General features: G+C 36.5%; 2 protein-coding genes across 2 annotated transcripts; both read left to right on the forward strand.

Moving 5' to 3' along the window:
- Positions 1-4,213: 4,213 nt before the first annotated feature.
- On the forward strand, positions 4,214-10,924 carry LOC107898154 (uncharacterized). Its single transcript, XM_041098885.1, has 3 exons — positions 4,214-4,641; positions 4,889-5,115; positions 10,424-10,924. The coding sequence occupies exons 1-3, from the start codon at positions 4,620-4,622 to the stop codon at positions 10,475-10,477; spliced, it is 303 nt and encodes a 100-aa protein (XP_040954819.1). The 5' UTR covers positions 4,214-4,619; the 3' UTR covers positions 10,478-10,924.
- LOC107898155 (nucleolar protein 58-like) lies at positions 10,496-11,942 on the forward strand. The gene is made up of 4 exons (XM_041100081.1): positions 10,496-10,642; positions 10,734-10,925; positions 11,448-11,742; positions 11,884-11,942. Exons 1-4 carry the CDS (start codon positions 10,496-10,498, stop codon positions 11,940-11,942), a joined length of 693 nt encoding a protein of 230 aa, XP_040956015.1.
- Positions 11,943-19,764: the final 7,822 nt, after the last annotated feature.

A 19,764-nucleotide genomic window follows, 5' to 3' on the forward strand; every position in this document is an offset into this window, starting at 1 on the left:
TGTTTACACTGTTTTTTCTTTTCATTTTTTTGGCTTTCCCTTCGGGTGGCGGAAACTGGAAACCTTTGTCTTTCTTTGTCTAAAATTTTATCAATTGACTCATTTGCCCTTGTTTTTTTACATCTATATATTTAGAATTTAAAAGTCTCAATTAGAAGCGTACATGGTCTCATCAGATTGAAGCTCGATTCTTACAAAATTTCAAGTCCAAATTTAGTCTACTCCAAATTGCTTAAAAAAACTTATATTATTATTTAAAAATAAAAAAATATTTTTTATTAATATTTATATATTTTATAATTAATTTTAAATAAATAATTTTATTTGCATTTAAATTGACTTATCGACAAAAACTCTTTATTCAAATTCAATCTGAATTGAATTAGATTAATTGAATTGAATGAATTACTCGATATAAAGATAACTCTAATTTTAATGGACAATTTCATTCGACATAAATTAAGAACCCAGCCCCATAACCTCATCCGTGTAACTCACATACAACCTTGCAATCATTCTTCAAGTTCTTTATTTGTGACTTACAGTTACTCCCCAATGAGTTTTTCCATTTTAAGTGTTGATCTGCACAATTAGATAATTTAGTGTCCAGAGGAACATTTAATCCATTTGAACAAGCACCAGTAAGAACATCATAGAAACCTCCCTCACTTAGCCATGTGTTTTCGAACCTGAACTGACAGGTCTTGGGCTGTAAAATGCTCGTACGCACAACTAATTTAACAGGAGAATGGTCCAACGCAGCACTAACAAGATTATAGAACCTCAAGTCCAAGCCATATTAACAAAAGCTCTATCCAGACATTCCATAACAAACGAGTCAAACCCTTTCCCTCGCTCCCAAGTAAATGCAGAGCCAATGAGAGTGAACAAGCTCTTCAGAACTAAAGCTGCACGAGGATTACCTAGCCCTTGACAGTTCCAAGCATACATTTCATTGTTTTTGGCGGCTCCGATACAGTAGAATGGGCTGAGTCACCCGAGGCAGCAGTACGCTGGACAACAGTAACTTGACCTTGGACCGCGACAGATTTCCTACTCTCCTCTCTGGGCCTTTTTTTCTGTTCTTCAATCTCCATAATGGAGTTATTGCTGGCCTGGCTTCCACTCTCCTCAGGCCTGACACCAGCACCCACGACAGGCCCACTTGCTAAAGACCTGCTAGACCCTACATTATTCTCCTTTTGCAACGTTACTGCTAGCTGTCTTGGATAATTAACACAGCGATTATCTATGCGAGATTTGCTCCCAGACTCATCAGGTTGCTGAGTTTTTGCCGAAAAATCCTCCCCAAAATTACTTCCGAAATCACGCCTCTATTAAGTAGATTGCAGTTGATTCCTCCGTCAGATTTCAGCTCTTATTTCCTCCAGCCAACACCAAACAACCACCACATCCGGAGCATCCAATAATTTGCAACAAATGGAATCACTATGGCCAATTATGCCATACAAATAGCATATAAGGATCCCTCTCGTAACTAAAAGTCACTTCAGAAAACAATGAATCCTACTTTCGTAACTTATTTTTTTTATTAAAGGTTGTCGAATATCCAATCAGACTCGGATTCACATAAAATTGTTTAGAATATTCCATTTACTAGTATCATAATCTAAAAAATTCCCCATAACATTATCTAAATTTTTAGGGAGTGCTTCCAAGACAAATCCCAATAGGAGATCATACACTTAGGACTAAAAAATCTGCATAGAAAAAATTAACTGCCTTCAGATCCTTGCCTTACGCCAACTTATAAACAAACAAAAGGCAATTGTTAAATGACCAACAACCTTTAAAAATCATTTTTCCCAAATCAACCACATGAAAGAATTGCATCAGATACAAACCATTACCAATTGGCTTTATACTACCACCAATTGGTCTCCACAAAGACAACAATATTCTCTCCGTGGCCGAAAAATTGATCATCCTTTCCCCAATAACTTTCCAACAAGACGCAACTTATAACCAATGTCGACATTGTTAAGATACTTTGGCTCAACTATCAGTTCCACATCTTCATTCTCTTTAAGTGAAAGATTCTCCATCTTTCTCTCCATTGCAAACAAAGAGGAACAGACAGCTTGAAAGAAAAAAAAAAGACGAGCAAGAACTTTGACTAAGCAAGACGAATCATGCACTAGGGCAAAAAACCCTTGAACTCATAGAAAGAGAGGCAAGACTAGTATGTTTAATAAATTCTTTTTTTTTGGGAACTCAATTCAACATTTAATTCCAGAGACCCATTCTGGGAGAAGATCAGTTGAAAGTATCAAGGTCCTCAGAGAGTTAAAATTTTTCTTTGGTTTGCATCATCTAAACAAAAGTTGTTAATTAATGCAGAGTGTGTTCGACGAGGAATTGATCAGAATAGCTCCTGTTCTGTTTGTGGCGAAGAAACAGAGGATACTCTTCATATCCTTGGAGGCATATTATTCCAGATAATCAACATTTCAGATTTTTGCTGGGACTCTAGATGATTGGTTTAATACTAATATTTGATTGTCATGCGAGGCTATCTACAAGAGTAATTTGGTCTTGCCTGTTTGGACTCATTATTTGGAGGATCTGGAAAAATAAGAATTTGTTTATTTTCCAAGGAATAACTTGGTTGGCACCGGAGATCATCAATGTTTCTTGTAGTTTGGCTCAACAGTATGAATTAAGCCATTGTGACTACCAGTGTACTTCTCACTCTTCTGACTCCTGCATAACTTTAGGGGGAATGCGGTGAATTTATTCACTGGTGGAGAAATGGCGAATGATAATGGGCATGCCTCTGTTGGTAGCATGTTGTTGATCATTATGGGAATTGGATCTTGGGGTTTACTTGCTATTTAAGACGATGCATTGTATTTAAGGCTGAATTATGAGACATTTTAGATGGTCTTTTAGTCCTACTCAATAAAGGATTCAAAAGGGTAATAATCCAATTAGATAATCTACTGATCAAAGTGTTACGGTATGAGGCGATAATAGACTCAAGAATCATGGTATTTAAAAAGATTCAACGAATTATGAGAACTGAAGGGCAATGGCTGATTAAGTACATTCCTAGAGAGAATAATTTAGTAGATAACTATTTAGCTAAGATGAACTTAGCATGGACGTCAAGTTTACAGGTTTTTGACGATGCACAAAATGAAAATTTGAAAATTCTGCAACAAGAGAAAGCTAATGAAACTTTTGCTCAATTTACTTTGATATAATTATTTTATCTTATATCTTTTTCGCCAAAACAAAAAATTATGAATCAAGCAATGCCCACCCTTTTAAAAAAATCCAAATCAAATTAACAACATTCGTTTAAACAGATTCATGTTTCTTTACTTAAAAAATTGATTCTACTTTTTATTGAAAAAGAAAGACTTGTTGGATGAAAGCAAGCAAAGTATCATCTGTGGTCCAATCACTTTAGAAAATAGTGACTTACTAGCTTTTAACTTTAAAACTACCGTGTAGCAAGATAGTAAAAAATAAGTAAATCATTGAATTAGTATTATCGATTTCATTAGAATAATCAGTAAAATTGTTGATTCAACAATAATATTAAATTAGATTAAAATAATAGATAGAATTAATTGGATTGAGGATTAATCTAAGATGGGTTCAGTTAGATAGTACGTTTATTTATTATTAGTATAAAAATAATGGTGGCGATAAAATTAGATACAATAGTGTAAGATAGAAAGTACTGCACCGCACCACATCGCTCATCTGAACCTACCTTAAATATGAGCTCGAAACAAGACATCAGATTAATTAATTCGTGAATCGGTTTGATTTGATTAATTTTTTATTTTAAATATTTTTATATCATTTTAGTAATTCGTGTCTCAGAATCTGGTTGATTAATTATGATATAGCCGATAGCGTGTATTTCATAGTTAAACAATCAAAGTGACAGATAGTGTTGATTGCGTGTCACACCATACCGACTTTGAATCTTTGTGGTTAATACAATTTAATACCAAACTTCTCTCCCTATATACCAGTGTCTACATCTCCGCACACCTAAACAAACATCTTGCGATATTTAGTGAGCTCCAAGCTTTTCTTACTTCACTTTTGTCTTCAAAAACATTAAAAAAAAAAAAATCAAAACTTGAGAAAAAGAGCCCTGCTTCTGCCTATCTTAGCAAATTCAAAGGTACATAACATGCCTAAATTTCTTTTATATGTATATGTGTTTGGTTTTGAATAGTTTAAGATTGTTCTTTTTCTTTATGGTTGTTCATATATATATGTTTGATTTTATTGATTTATTTTTATATGTATTCTTTTCTACCTTTTTAATGGAAAATGGAGTCTGGGTTTTGCTTGATTTACAAAATGATGTAGAGAAGAACCTCCATGAAAGAAAAAAGAAGATCATCAAATTTAGATATTCTTTTCTTAGTAAGCAAAGCATTTATTCTTTTTTCTTCTTCTTTGTATTTCTCTGTCTCCTATTTGTTCAAATATTTATGTTTTAATTCATATTTGAATATGTGGATGGATAGGTGATTTTAACGATAAGAAAATATTTTTATTAAACATACTTTTTTAAATTTTTTTGCATTGAAAATAAGAAAAAATAGGGAGTTTATTGGTAGGCAAAAATGGAACTGGTATCTGTCAAAGGTAAGTTGGATAATTTGTATTTTCTTACATGTTGAGTGGTATGATAAGATTTGTGTTTCTTTAAGACTATCTTCGTGTTGATTAATATATTAATTAAGATATATGAACTGTTTAATATCAGATTAGATTACGGGTTTTTGAATAATTGATTCTTGATTTGTTGAATATAGTTCATCAACTTTGTTGGGTGGATATTAATTTTGCTTGTATGTTGTTTGTTTATATTCATATCTTATGTTTCTTTTAGGAAATTTGAAGAAAAATCGAGAGAAGTTTAAGTTGGAGCTTGAATTTGTGACAAGGTCTTGGTCTCTAATGATGCAAGATACATATGAACCCGTGGTTCACGGAGAAGAAAAGATCAAGAAGGAAGAACTGCATTTCAAAGTCAAGTCGAAGAGTATGGAGCCAGATCATGACAAGGAAGAGATGATCAAGGTCGAGCTTGAATTGAAGACTAAATCGGTCGAGAAGGTGAATGCTGTTCCAATAGGGTCGGAAGCGTGTAAATTATTGTACTAAAAAATCACACAAAGTTCAATTCCCAGGAAAGAGAGGTGGATCACATGGATCTCTTAAATACCAAGTCTTTCCTTAGACAGAATATCCCTTCTATAGTAATTTAATAGCACAATTAAATACTACTATTATACCCTCAAATATTGAAAGAAAAATAGGACAAGAAAGAACACAAGAGTTTTAACGAGGTTCGGTAAATTATACCTACGTCATCGGGCACTAACACCAGATGATAACTTTACTATCTTCAAAGTATTACAAACAAATAGAATTCCTTAAGAATTCTCAAATGGGAGAAGAGAGAAAACTAAGAGAGAAAGATTGGTTGGGATGGTTGAAATGAAAAATGAAAAGGCCTATTTATAGTTGAAGTTCAGGGACTAACTTGCAAATGGCCTAAAAAATTAGGGACCAAAATTGCTCAACTAACATTCGGTGCAACTTGCTCAACCTTTTTAACAAGTTGCTTCCTACCTTTGTTGACCTTTCAACAATCTTCACCTTGAAGATTTGATTAGGATAATCACATCTTCACACACTTCCTTCAACTCCCCAAATTCGATAAAGTTATCTTTTGTAGTGCCTCTAAATGCGCTCTCGAGCGCCATACACCTGTAGGTGCTCAAATTCTCAGAATGTTAATCAAGTTCAAACAATGATTAAACTTGATTGTTGTTACCACTTTGGTCATCATATCTGCGGGATTATCTGCTGTCGGAATCTTCTAAAGTAGAATTTTTCCTTTTTCAAAGACTTTCCACACAAAGTGATATCTTACGTCGATATGCTTGGTTCTTGAATGATAGACTTGATTTTTCGCTAAATGAATAGCGCTCTGACTATCACAATATAAACTTATGTGACTTTGAACAACTCCTAAGTCTTTCAACAATCCATTAAGCCAAATAGCCTCCTTAACAGCTTCTGTAACTGCCATATATTCTGCCACTGTAGTAGACACAGCTACTGTAGACTGTAAGGTAGACTTCCAACTCACTGGGGCTTTCGCAAGAGTAAACAGATACCCCGTAGTTGAACGACGTTTATCTAAATCACCAGCAAAGTCGGAATCAACATATCCAACTACAAACTGACCAAGTTCTTCATCCTGTTCAAAAATTAAACCAACATCTACGGTTTTTCGAAGATACCGTAGAATCCATTTCACAGTTTGCCAATGTCCTTTTCCAGGATCATGCATATACCTGCTCACAACTTCAACAGCTTGTGAAATGTCAGGCCTCGTACACACCATCGCATACATCAAACTCCTAACTGCATTAGCATATGGGACTTTCGCCATATATTCTCTTTCATCTTCAGTCTTCGGAGATAATTGAGCACTAAGTTTCAAATGAGAAGCAAGTGGGGTACTTACATGTTTTGTGTTTTCATTTACACCAAAACATTGTAATACCTTTTTCAGATATTGCTTCTGATTTAAACAGAGCTTGCCTCTCGGTCTATCTCTACTTATCTCCATGCCGAGAATCTTCTTGGCCTCACCTAGATCTTTCATCTCGAACTCTTGATTCAACTGAGCCTTTAGCTTATCTATCTCATTTTGGCTCTTTGAAGCGATTAACATATCATCAACATACAAGAGTAGATAAATGAAAGATCCGTCATGCAGCTTCTGCAAATATACACAATTGTCATATTTGCTTCTTGTGTACTTCTGCCGTCTCATAAAGCTATCAAATCGCTTGTACCACTGCCTCGGGGATTGCTTCAATCCATATAGCGATTTGTTCAGCTTACAAACCCAATTTCTACCACCAGCATCTGTGTATCCTTCGGGCTGAGTCATAAAGATCTCCTCTTTTAACTCACCATGCAAGAAAGCCGTCTTAACATCAAGTTGAGCTAGCTCCAAATTCAATTGTGCTACCAAGGCCAACAAAATTCTAATGGAGGAATGCTTCACAACAGGGGAAAATACATCATTGTAGTCAATTCCCTCCTTCTGAGCGTAGCCTTTAGCTACCAATCTTGCCTTGTAGCGAATATCCTTCTTGCTAGGAGATCCATCTTTCTTTGCGAATACCCACTTGCATCCGATTGCCCTTTTACCTTTCGGTAATTGCGCCAATTCCCAAGTATTGTTCTTCAGGAGAGACTGCATTTCTTCATCCATGGCACTTTTCCATTTATCTCTTTCTAAGCTTTGCATTGCTTCTTGATAAGTGATAGGAATATCATCAACAACGGGAAGGGCGTAGGCCACCATATCAGTAAATCGAGCAGGTTTACGAATTTCTCTCCGTGGCCTTGCAACTGCAACTGGTTCTGGTGTACTTAGTGGTTCTTGGGTCAGAACCTCTTCAACCTCTAATTCCTCCATTGTGGCTGGAGAATTAGACTTATTAACTAGGCAAATCCCCATCTGCTCAAACTCCACCTGTTTTGGAGTACACTCCACCTGCTGTGGAGTATTGCTCGTTTGAATATCTTTATCTGCTACCTTTTTCAATGTGGCAGATTCATCAAAGGTAACATCTCTGCTACAGATCATTTTCTTTGTGCTTAAGCACCAAAGACGAAATCCCTTCACTCCAGAAGTGATTCCCATAAAGAGAGCTTTCTTTGCCCTCGGATCTAACTTTGACTCCTTCACATGGTAATATGCAGTGGATCCAAACACATGTAAGGAATCATAATCTGTAGCCGGTTTTCCAGACCATACCTCCATAGGAGTTTTTCTTTCTAATGCAGATGATGGCAAACGATTAAGAAGATGGCCAGCGTATGTCACAGCCTCAGCCCAAAATTGCTTGCCCAACCCAGCATTGGACAACATACATCGAACTTTCTCAAGCAATGTTCGATTCATACGCTCTGCCAATCCATTCTGCTGTGGTGTATCCCTAACTGTGAAGTGTCGAACAATACCATACTCTTGGCACACATCGAAGAACGGATCACTTTTATATTCCCCTCTATTGTCCGTCCTAAGCCGCTTGATTTTCTTGCCAGTCTGGTTTTCGATCATAGTTTTCCATTTAAGAAAAACTCTAAGCACTTCATCCTTAGTTCTCATGGTATACACCCAAACTCTTCTGGAAAAGTCATCAACAAAAGTAACAAAGTAGTGTTTTCCTCCCAATGAAGGTGTCTTGGAAGGCCCCCACACATCTGAGTGAACATATTCCAAAATACCTTTTGTATTATGGATAGCAGTACCGAATTTCACTCTCTTTTGCTTTCCCAGAACACAATGCTCACAAAATTTTAATTTGTAAGCCTTTGCACCTTTCAACAATCCTTGCTTTGCCAGAATTTGCAAGGATTTTTCGCTGGCATGTCCCAACTTCATATGCCACAACTGCATTGAGTCCAATTCTTTGTTACCGGAAGCTGTAGCGACTGCTCCAATAACTGTACTACCTTGGTAGTAATACAAGTTATTTTTCCTGATGCCCTTCAATATCACAAGTGCGCCAGATGTCACTTTCAAAATCCCATCTCTTATAGTAACAACTGAACCATTGGATTCCAAGGCTCCCAATGAGATGAGATTTTTCTTCAAACTGGGCACGTACCGAACATCAGTCAGAACTCTGGTTGATCCATCTTGATTCTTTAATTGGATTGAACCTATCCCAACAGTTTTACAGGCATTGTCATTGCCCATATAAACAACTCCTCCATTTAGTTCTACTAAATCAGAGAACCACTCCCGGTTAGGGGACATATGATAGGTACAACCCGAATCCAATATCCATTCATCTGAATGGAACGACGATGATGATGCAACCAGTGATAGTTCAGAGTCACTAGTATCATGCTTAGCAACACAAGCATCTACAGCAGCTTTTCCCTTATTCTTCAGCTTTGGACAATTTTTCTTCCAGTGGCCTTTCTCATGACAAAAAGCACATTCATCTTTCCCGAGTCTGGACTTTGACTTTGATCTCCCCTTTTGAGTTTTCTTCCGAGTGTATGAATGACCTCGGACTACTAAAGCTTCTGTATCTCTGATTGAGTTTTTCTGTTTGTCATTCTTTCTCTGTCCATAACTGTATAAGGCCGCACAGACTTCGCTCAGAGATATATCACTCCTGCCATGAAGTAGAGTAGTTTCTAGGAACTCAAACTCCTCAGGAAGTGACCCCAACAGCATCAAAGCCAAATCTTCATCTTTGAATGTCTCATCCATATTCAGTAAACCAGTGACTAACTGATTAAATTTGGTGATGTGATCATTCATTGTGGTACTTGGGACGTATGTGAAGCGAAACAGTCTTTTCTTCAAGTGGAGCTTATTTTGACTGTTTTTCTTCAAAAAATTTTCTTCAAGTGCCACCGACAACTTATTTGCAGAAGTCTCCTTTGAAAAAGCATACCTCTGCTCTCGAGAAAGGCATGATCGAATTGTGCCACATGCCAACCGATTGATCGCCTTCCAATCGTTCTCATGTACATCATCTGGTTTCTCTTCATCAATGGCAATGTCTAGACCCTGCTGAAAAAGGGCATCTAGAACCTCACTTTGCCACATACCAAAATGGCCTGTGCCATCAAAGATCTCCACGGCCAGTCTTGCATTTGCAATTGTCGGTCTTGTCCACATGGACGATGTTGAAGCTCCTACACCGACCATTTTCTCCATAATCTTTCAATATACCTAAGGAAATCTTTTCTGATGTGGAAGATCAGTTTAAACTGCAACCACAGAGCATACTACGATTAACCTTCGGCTCTTGATACCACTTGTTGTTCCAATAGGGTCGGAAGTGTGTAAATTATTGTACTAAAAAAATCACACAAAGTTCAATTCCCAGGAAAGAGAGGTGGATCACATGGATCTCTTAAATACCAAGTCTTTCCTTAGACAGAATATCCCTTCTATAGTAATTTAATAGCACAATTAAATACTACTATTATACCCTCAAATATTGAAAGAAAAATAGGACAAGAAATAACACAAGAGTTTTAATGAGGTTCGGTAAATTATACCTACGTCATCGGGCACTAACACCAGATGATAACTTTACTATCTTCAAAGTATTACAAACAAATAGAATTCCTTAAGAATTCTCAAATGGGAGAAGAGAGAAAACTAAGAGAGAAAGATTGGTTGGGATGGTTGAAATGAAAAATGAAAAGGCCTATTTATAGTTGAAGTTCAGGGACTAACTTGCAAATGGCCTAAAAAATTAGGGACCAAAATTGCAATTATCCCATTCAACTTTTCAACATTCGGTGCAACTTGCTCAACCTTTTTAACAAGTTGCTTCCTACCTTTGTTGACCTTTCAACAGTGAAACCAAAACATATGGAGGAGGAGGATGAGAAACATAAAGAGAAGGATTAGGAGAAATCGAAAGAGACAATGGAAGATGAAAAGAAGAAGAAAGAAGAAGTTGAGGGGAAGAATAAGGACGAAGAGTGTAAAAATGATGTAGCAGAAAAGCTCGAGGTTAGTGAAGTTGGTGAGACAACGAATAAAGAAGAGAAAAAGAAAGACAAGGATCCAGAGGTGGTAGAAGAAGATGCCAATGTTGAGACGGAAGAGAAGAAAAACAAAAAGAAGGATAAGAAAAAAAGATGAGGTAGAAAAATTTGAAAAGAAGAAGAAAAAGAAAGACAAGGAAAAGGAAATGGAGCACGAGGTTGAAGAAGAGGAAGGGACGGGAAAGAAGAAAAAGGATAAAGAGAAAAAGAAGGAAAAGAAGTCAGATAATGAGGATGAACAAAAGAAGGACAAGAAGAAGAGGGATAAGGAGAAAAAGAAAGAAGAGAAGTCGGATAAAGAGGATGATGTAGAAGATGCCAAAGAGAAGGAGAAGAAGAAGAAGAAGAAGAAAGATAATAAGGATAAGGAGAAAAAGAAAGACAAGAAGTGTGATAAAGAGGATGAGGAAGAAGATGCCGAAGAGGAGGAGAAGAAGAAAAAGAAAGATAAGAAGGATAAGGAGAAAAAGAAAGAAAAGAAGTCGGATAAAGAGGATGATGTAGAAGATGCCAAAGAGGAGAAGGAGAAGGAGAAGGAGAAGGAGAAGAAAGATAACAAGGATAAGGAGAAAAAGAAAGATAAGAAGTGCGATAAAGAGGATAATGTAGAAGATGCCGAAGAGGAGGAGAAGAAGAAGAAAGACAAGAAGGATAAGGAGAAAAAGAAAGAAAAGAAGTCGGATAAAGAGCATGGAATAGAAGATGACAAAAAGGAGAAAAAGAAGAAAAAGAAAGAGAAGAAGGATAAGGAGAAAAAGAAAGAACAGAAGTCCAATAAAGAGGATGATGTAGAAGATGACGAAGAGAAGAAGAAAGATAAGAAGGATAAGGAGAAAAAGAAAGAGAAGAAGCACGAGGATGAAGAGGACAAGGAAGAAGTAAGTGAAGAGTTAGAAGAGAAGAACAATAAGAATAAAGACAGAGAGAGGAAGTCGAAATGGAAGGAAGAAGAAGAAGAAGAAGAGAAGAGCAAGAAGAAAGAAACCGATGAGAATGAGGAGAGGAAACACGGAGACAGGGCAAACAATGTGAAACCCGAGACTGCTATAGGCTCTAGGGATCTTCAACTAGAAGATATCGAGAAAGAATCGGACAGTGGAGAGAAGGAAGAGAACAAGCAGAACGGTAAATCAAAAGAAGAAAAGAAAAAACAAGAAATGTGAGAAGAAAAAAAGAAGGGAATGCAAAAGCAAAGATCAAGCAAAGTGAAACAGAAGTTAGAGAAAATAGATAGCAAAATTGATGCTCTGCTTGAGAAAAAAGCAGATATTTTGATGCAGATTAAAGAAGCTGAGGAGAATAATAGTGAAGCTGCTGACAAATGATGAATAATACACACACACACACATATATGCATGTATGAAACACTCTGTCTAAGGTCATACATGTAATAGCCTGAATTTTTAGTGGTGTCGGAATGGTGATTCGAGATCACTAAATCTGACAAACGAGTAGAAAATATTATAAATTTAGTAAGTATAAGTTAAATGTGAAGTTAGGAAAATTTTTGAAATAGTGAGTAGTGTACTAGGAATAAATATTAAAATAATTAAAATAAAAAAAATGAGGTATCGAGACCTCGAAGATTTTAAACCGAGCCATAAATATTTTTAGAAATATTTATAGAGTGTCATTGAGTTGGTATTAAAGTTTCGTTAGAAAATTTTAACGTTTGGATAGTTAATTAACTAAAAAGGACTAAATTGGGAATAGTGTAAAATTTGTTAAATTGTGATTAAATAGCTTAAGTGACTAAAGTGGAGGGATTTAAAAGGCTATTAGACCCAAATTATATGGGCTGGACGGTTGGGTAAGAAAAATCAGCAGAATGTAAGGAGAAACAGGGGCAAAATTGGAAACTTAACAAATTAAACATTTAAAACAAAGACAAAAGTGAAAAATCTAGAGATCTCTTCACAATTTATCAGCAAAAACGCCATAGGAGGTCTGGAATAAGCTGGTTTTTCATATTTTTGAATCATGTAAGTTTAATTCTTGATTATTTCTTCTAATTTTTGTGATTTTGATACTTTTACAATTAGGTCCAACTAATTATTTCATTAGTTTTTGATTCCATGGCTGATTTTGAAAGTTACCATTGATTAGTGTTGGATTTTTATGATGAATAAACATGAAATTGAAGCTTTAATTTTGTTATATGATGATTTTATTAAGTAATTTTGATAGAAATTGATTTTAGGGACCTAATTGTGAAAAAGTTGGGAATTAAGGTTTGGTGTTGCGGTTTTGAGTATGAAAGGCTATGTAGTAGTCTAAAATAGTTGGAAAAAGGTGTTAATTGAGAAAAATTAGATCAATTGAGGGGTTAATTGAGTAGGGATCAAATTGTAAAAACTGTAAAGTTTGGGGTAAAAGTGTAACTTCGAAAATTAAAGGGCATAAATTGTGAAATGAATTAGAATTGAATTAAATGCTGATGAATGAATAAATTTGCATTTTAGATCGAGAACCTGAAACAAGTCGAGGAAAAGAAAAAGTAGCCGATTAGTCCCTGAACTTTTACAAATTCTGGAAATCGATCCAGGTAAGTTCATATGGCTGAAATTTAATGATTAAATGTTAATTTCATGAATTATACAATGTATGATGAAATGTATTTATTGTTGAAATGAGAATAAAATAAAAATGTGAAAATCGAATAAATGATCAAATTAAGTGGAACACCGGATTTGAGTACTTCTGATCAAGAAACAAAGTGATAAGTGGCTACACTTATCTGATCAAGAAACAAAGTGATAAGTGGTTACACTTATCTGATCAAGAAACAAAGTGATAAGTGGTTACACTTATCTGATCAAGAGACAAAGTGATAAGTGGCTACACTTATCTGATCAAGTGATAAAGTGATAAGTGGTAGCTTCAGCTACACTTATCTGATCAAGTGGCAAAGTGATAAGTGGTAGCCTAGCTACACTTATCTGATCAAGGACAAGTGATAAGAGGTCATATGTCAAAGTGAAAGTGAAGTACTCAATTTTCCGTAACCGTTCCTTAATTTTGATCAAGGATGGTAAGTGACAAATGGGCCCAAAGGAATTATGGTAAAAGAATAAGTAGTAGTGAGTTTATACCAAGGAACTCACCAAAGATTGTGGTTGACAGGTAAATTTAGTAATGGTGTATATTGTATAAGTGTACAAGTGTTTGGTAAGATTTATGTTTTATGCCTATGAACTTACTAAGCTTTTCTATAAGCTTACATGTGTGTGTTTATTGTTTTTGTAGATTAACGTATTTATACATTCGGAGGATCGGATCTACATCAAGAATCACACTATCCAGATATACTCCGGTAGTTTATGTTAAGCAACTTTTTGGATTTATATGGCATGTATAGGGAATTGAAGTGAAAAGTAAATTTGAATGTTATGGTTGCGTTAGATATCGAAATATATACATGTTTTTAGTTTGAAATGGTTGATTGGTTGAACTTCATTAGTATTTAAATGAAGTAGATGAAATACTGGAATTGGTTGTGATTTGAAATTTGCAGGGAAGGTTAGACAATTATAAAGGGGTTATATTGAATTTTTTTTTAAAAATTGCAATGGAGCAGTTCTTGGACAGCAGCATTGATGTAACTTTTAAAAATCACCAAAAATAGTGGAAATAGAATTAGAAGTTGAGTGAGATATGAAATTAAAGCTGAAAGAGTCTACTTTCATATAAAAGAAGTGGAGTAAGCAAAAGAATTATATACTTTTAGATATTTGAATTTTAGTGAAACAGGGCAAGAATGTTTTTGAAGTCCCCTGTTCTGACTTTAGAAATTCATTAAAAATTGTACAGAAGGAATTTTGAGTTATAATTTATATGTATAGACTCCTTAATGAGTCTATTTTCAGTAGAAATAAGTTTAATCACCATATGAAGCCTTTAATAAGAGATAATTAAATTTTAGTGATGAGTGGTTAGGATAGTCGATTAGTGAAACAGGGGAGACTTCAACTAATAAACTGTACTAATTGGCTAAAGAAAAAATTCTGAAAAATTTATGATGAATAGATATATGAGTCTAGTTTTATGGAAAATTTACAGATCTAAATTTCGAGTTTTGTAGCTTGAATTATAATTATTTTAGTGACTGCTGTACAGGAGGACAGCTTTATTATGAATGATGAAATTAAATTTGAAAGTAAATTTTTATGCCCCGAACTTTTAAGTTAAGTCAAGTAACGCCTCATGCTCGACTCCGGCCATGGTCTCGGGTAAGGGGTGTTACATTTTAGTGGTATCAGAGCCCGGTTTAGCCGGTCCTCGGAATATGTGTGAAGTGTAAAGTGTTTAGAAATACATGCCATATAAATCTGTGATAGTGTGATGTGTATGATCCGATCTAATCTTTGTTATTTTTATAGATACTCTCCGATTATAAAGATGTCAAATTTACCTGAACGTACTGATCAAGAAGAAGTTAACAGTAGAGCACAGAATTCTGAACAAAGAGCAAGCAGTGATGTTCCGATTTCCCAAATGCGAGAGCATGAATTAAAGAATATGATTTATGGGATTATGAATCAGTGGTATACTGAAATGAGGCAAGAAAGAAATCAGGCTGAACCACCTCCTCCCCCTACTGCTCCATCGATGGTACCCCCGGTTGCTCCTCCACCTTCTACAACGACTGAATCTAGTAAGCGTTCTCCATTGGAAAGGCTTAGAAAACTTGGAGCCGAAGAATTTCGGGGAAGGACTGATGATGATCCCGTCAAAGCTGAATATTGGTTACAGAGTTTGATAAGAATTTTTAAAGAAATGGCTTGTTCACCAGATGACTATTTGAGATGTGCTGTGTCTCTGTTGAAAGAAGAAGCTTATAGTTGGTGGGAGACGATCGAGGCTGTGGTTCCGGCAGAGAAAATTTCTTGGGAATTTTTCCAAAATGAATTTAAGAAGAAATATGTGGGCAGACGATATTTGGATAAAAAGAAAAGGGAATTCCTCGACCTACGACAGGGAAATAAATCAGTAGTTGAATATGAAAGAGAATTTGTCTACCTCAGCAAATATGCCCGAGACATTGTATCTACTGAAGAAGAAATGTGTATCCGGTTTGAAGAAGGGTTAAATGATGAAATTAGAATGATGATTGGGGGTAATGAAATACGAGAGTTCGTTGTTCTGTCAGACCGTGCTCAAAAGCTTGAAGAAGTATACAATAGAAAAATGCAGCGGGATCGAAAAAGTAAAGAGCCATTCAAAAGAGGTGCTTCTAAGTCATTTTCAGATTTTCCAGTGAAGAAATCTAGAGAAGAAATTAATCGAACTACATCAGTGTCGGGGAGATCGGGCAGAGATAGACCAAGACAATCTGATTTCAGGGTATTCGATAGACCTGTAGCAAGTGTGAGCAGTGTTCAGAATGCTTCACGACCTAAGTGTCAATATTGTGGAAGATATCATTTCGGAGAATGCAGGACTAAGATGGGGGCTTGTTATAAATGTGGGGCTACTGATCATCTTATTCGAGATTGTCCCCGGCTGCAAAAAGATGAAGTGGAACAGAAAGAGATACAGAGAACCATTCCTCAAAGAAGTAGACGTTCGGGCCAGAGCAGTGCTACAGGGACTACCCGTTCGGGTACGAGGGAATCAGTTGGTCGATCAGAGAATAGAGCACCAGCACGTACCTACGCCATTCGAGCAAGGGAAGAAGCTACGGCTCCTGATGTAATTGCTGGTACTTTCTATCTTTATGATGTTATTGTTTATGCATTGATAGACCCTGGATCTACTCATTCATATATTTGCACTATGTTAGCATCTGAAAAGAATTTATTTGTTGAATCCACTGAATTTGATATACAAGTTACAAATCCATTAGGTCATAGTGTGATGGTTAATTTGATATGTCGTAATTGTCCACTGAAAGTGAAAGGCTATGAATTCCCCGCTGATTTGATGTTGTTACCCTTTCGGGAATTTGACATTATTCTGGGGATGGACTGGTTAATGAGACATGATGCGGTGGTGAATTGTCGTGATAAGCAAATCAGTTTGAAATGTCAAACAGGAGATGTAATCTCAGTTGGGTCAGAAAACATGGGCGATACAGTCAGAATTATTTCAGCTCTCTCTGCTCAGAGATTATTACGCAAAGGCAATGAAGCATTCTTGGCTTATATCCTTGATACTCGGGGTTCTGATTTAAAGCTCGAACAAGTGCCAGTGGTGAATGAATTTCCTGATGTGTTCCCTGAAGAGTTACCCGGTCTACCACCTGATAGAGAAGTTGAATTTGTAATTGATGTGATCCCCGGAACAACTCCTATATCAATGACACCGTACAGAATGGCTCCAGCGGAATTAAAAGAGTTGAAGGCGCAGTTGCAGGAGTTATTAGATAAAGGGTTCATCAGACCGAGTATGTCGCCCTGGGGTGCACCTGTCTTGTTTGTGAAAAAGAAGGACGGTTCTTTAAGACTGTGTATAGATTACAGGCAGTTGAATAAGGTAACGGTAAAGAATAAATATCCTTTGCCTCGTATTGATGATCTGTTTGATCAGTTGAAAGGTGCTGCAGTATTTTCCAAGATAGACCTTCGATCTGGGTATTATCAGTTGAAAGTTAAAGAGTGTGATGTGCCGAAAACTGCCTTCCGAACTCGATATGGTCATTATGAATTTTTGGTGATGCCATTTGGTTTAACCAATGCTCCTGCTGCTTTTATGGATTTGATGAATAGAATTTTTCAGTCATATTTGGATAGATTTGTGGTTGTGTTCATTGACGATATATTGATTTATTCAAAGACAGAGTCCGAACATGCACAACATCTAAGGATTGTATTACAGACTTTGCGGGAGAAACAGTTATATGCGAAATTCAGCAAATGTGAATTTTGGCTTCAGGAAGTTGCGTTTTTGGGTCATATTGTATCAGCTGATGGAATAAGAGTGGATCCAAGTAAGATAGCGGCAGTGGTAAATTGGAAAGTTCCAAAGAATGTTACTGAAGTACGGAGCTTTCTAGGATTGGCAGGTTATTATCGCTGATTTGTCAAAGATTTCTCAATGATTACCTTACCGTTGACTCGATTACTACAAAAGAATGTTGAATTTATATGGTCAGACGAATGTCAGCAGAGTTTCGATCAGTTGAAAAAGATGTTGACAGAGGCTCCAGTGTTGACTCAACCAGAATCGGGCGTACCGTTTGTAGTATATAGTGATGCGTCTCTGAGTGGTTTGGGTTGTGTACTTATGCAGTCAGGAAAAGTGGTGGCATATGCTTCCCGACAACTGAAACCGCACGAGAAGAATTATCCTACACATGATTTGGAATTGGCAGCGATCGTGTTTGCTTTGAAGATATGGAGACACTACTTATATGGTGAGAAATGTTATGTGTATACTGATCATAAAAGCTTGAAGTATTTAATGACTCAGAAAGAGTTAAATTTGAGACAGAGACGATGGTTAGAGTTGCTGAAAGATTATGATCTTGTCATTGACTATCACCCAGGGAAACAAATGTCGTAGCAGATGCACTTAGTCGGAAATCATCATTATTTGCATTACGGGCATTGAGTGCTCATTTATCTATTAATGAGGATGGTTCTGTACTAGCGGAATTAAAAGCTAAACCTGTGTTCTTTCAACGGATTCGGGAATTACAAGATGAAGACCCAAAATTGATGCTAAAACGACAGATGGTTCAAAATGAGTTAAGCTCAGAATACTCCATTGATGAAAATGGTATGTTATATTATGTAATAGAATATGTGTTCCAAATAATTTAGACTTGAAAAATGATATTTTATCAGAGGCTCACAGTAGTATGTGTTCTATTCACCCGGGGAGTACAAAAATGTATTGTGATTTGAAGAAAATGTATTGGTGGCCTGGAATGAAACGAGAAATCTGTGAATATGTAGCAAGATGTTTGATTTGTCAACAGGTGAAAGCTGAGCATCAAGTGCCGACAGGGTTGTTACAGCCCATTATGATTCCAGAGTGGAAATGGGAACATGTCACGATGGATTTTGTATCTGGATTACCAGTAACTCCGAAGAAGAAAGATTCGATATGGGTGATTGTTGATCGGTTAACTAAGTCGGCACATTTTATTCCAGTCAGAACAGATTATCAGCTTGAAAAGTTAGCGGAGTTATATGTGTCTGAAATAGTGAGGTTACATGGGGTACCGATATCTATTATTTCGGATCGAGATCCGAGATTTACCTCGAGATTTTGGAGTAAATTACAGGAGGCTCTGGGCACCAAATTAAATTTCAGCACAGCTTTTCATCCCCAGACAGATGGGCAGTCAGAGCGAGTGATTCAGATTTTAGAAGATATGTTAAGGTGTTGTATACTTGAGTTCGGCGGCAGCTGGGAAAGGTATTTACCTTTAGCCGAATTTGCTTATAATAATAGTTATCAAACTAGTATTAAAATGGCACCGTTTGAAGCTCTGTATGGAAGAAAGTGTAGAACTCCATTATATTGGACTGAATTAAGTGAATCGAAACTGGTGGGAGTGGACTTGATTCGGGAAACTGAAGAAAAAGTTCGTATTATTCGAGATTGTTTAAAAGCTGCCTCCGATCGGCAAAAATCATATGCAGATTTGAAGAGAAGGGATATAGAGTTTAGTGTGGGTGATCGTGTATTTTTGAAAGTGTCACCGTGGAAGAAAGTTTTACGGTTCGGCAGAAAGGGAAAACTCAGCCCACGATTTATCGGGCCGTATGAAATCATTGAAAGAATCGGTCCGGTAGCTTATAGATTGGCTTTGCCCCGGGAACTTGAAAATATTCATAATGTGTTTCATGTGTCTATGTTGAGACGGTATAGATCAGATCCATCACATGTAATTCCTCATACGGAAATAGAGCTCCAACTGACATGACTTATTCAGAGGAACCGGTGAAAATTTTAGCTCGGGAGGTTAAAGAGTTGAGGAATAAACGTGTACCACTAGTTAAGGTGTTATGGAATCGACATGGATCTGAGGAGGCAACCTGGGAAACGGAGGAATTGATGAGATTTCAGTATCCGAATTTATTTCCAGGTACGAAATTTCGGGGACGAAATTTCCTAAAATGGGGGGAGAGTTGTAATAGCCTGAATTTTTAGTGGTGTCGGAATGGTGATTCGAGATCACTAAATCTGACAAACGAG

Source organism: Gossypium hirsutum, chromosome D08 (genome assembly GCF_007990345.1).
Source record: "Gossypium hirsutum isolate 1008001.06 chromosome D08, Gossypium_hirsutum_v2.1, whole genome shotgun sequence".
Lineage (NCBI taxonomy): Eukaryota > Viridiplantae > Streptophyta > Magnoliopsida > Malvales > Malvaceae > Gossypium > Gossypium hirsutum.

Excerpts from the sequence above, each read along its gene's own strand:
- LOC107898154 (XM_041098885.1), top strand. The coding sequence starts at position 4,620 with ATGGAACTGGTATCTGTCAAAG. Across the intron at positions 4,642-4,888 it reads GGAACTGGTATCTGTCAAAG|GAAATTTGAAGAAAAATCGA; the intron begins GTAAGTTGGATA and ends TGTTTCTTTTAG. Across the intron at positions 5,116-10,423 it reads AGACTAAATCGGTCGAGAAG|GTGAAACCAAAACATATGGA; the intron begins GTGAATGCTGTT and ends GACCTTTCAACA.
- LOC107898155 (XM_041100081.1), top strand. The coding sequence starts at position 10,496 with ATGGAAGATGAAAAGAAGAAGAAAGAAGAAGTTGAGGGGAAGAATAAG. Across the intron at positions 10,926-11,447 it reads AGTCGGATAAAGAGGATGAT|GAGAAAAAGAAAGAGAAGAA; the intron begins GTAGAAGATGCC and ends AAGAAGGATAAG. Across the intron at positions 11,743-11,883 it reads GGAAGAGAACAAGCAGAACG|ATATTTTGATGCAGATTAAA; the intron begins GTAAATCAAAAG and ends AGAAAAAAGCAG.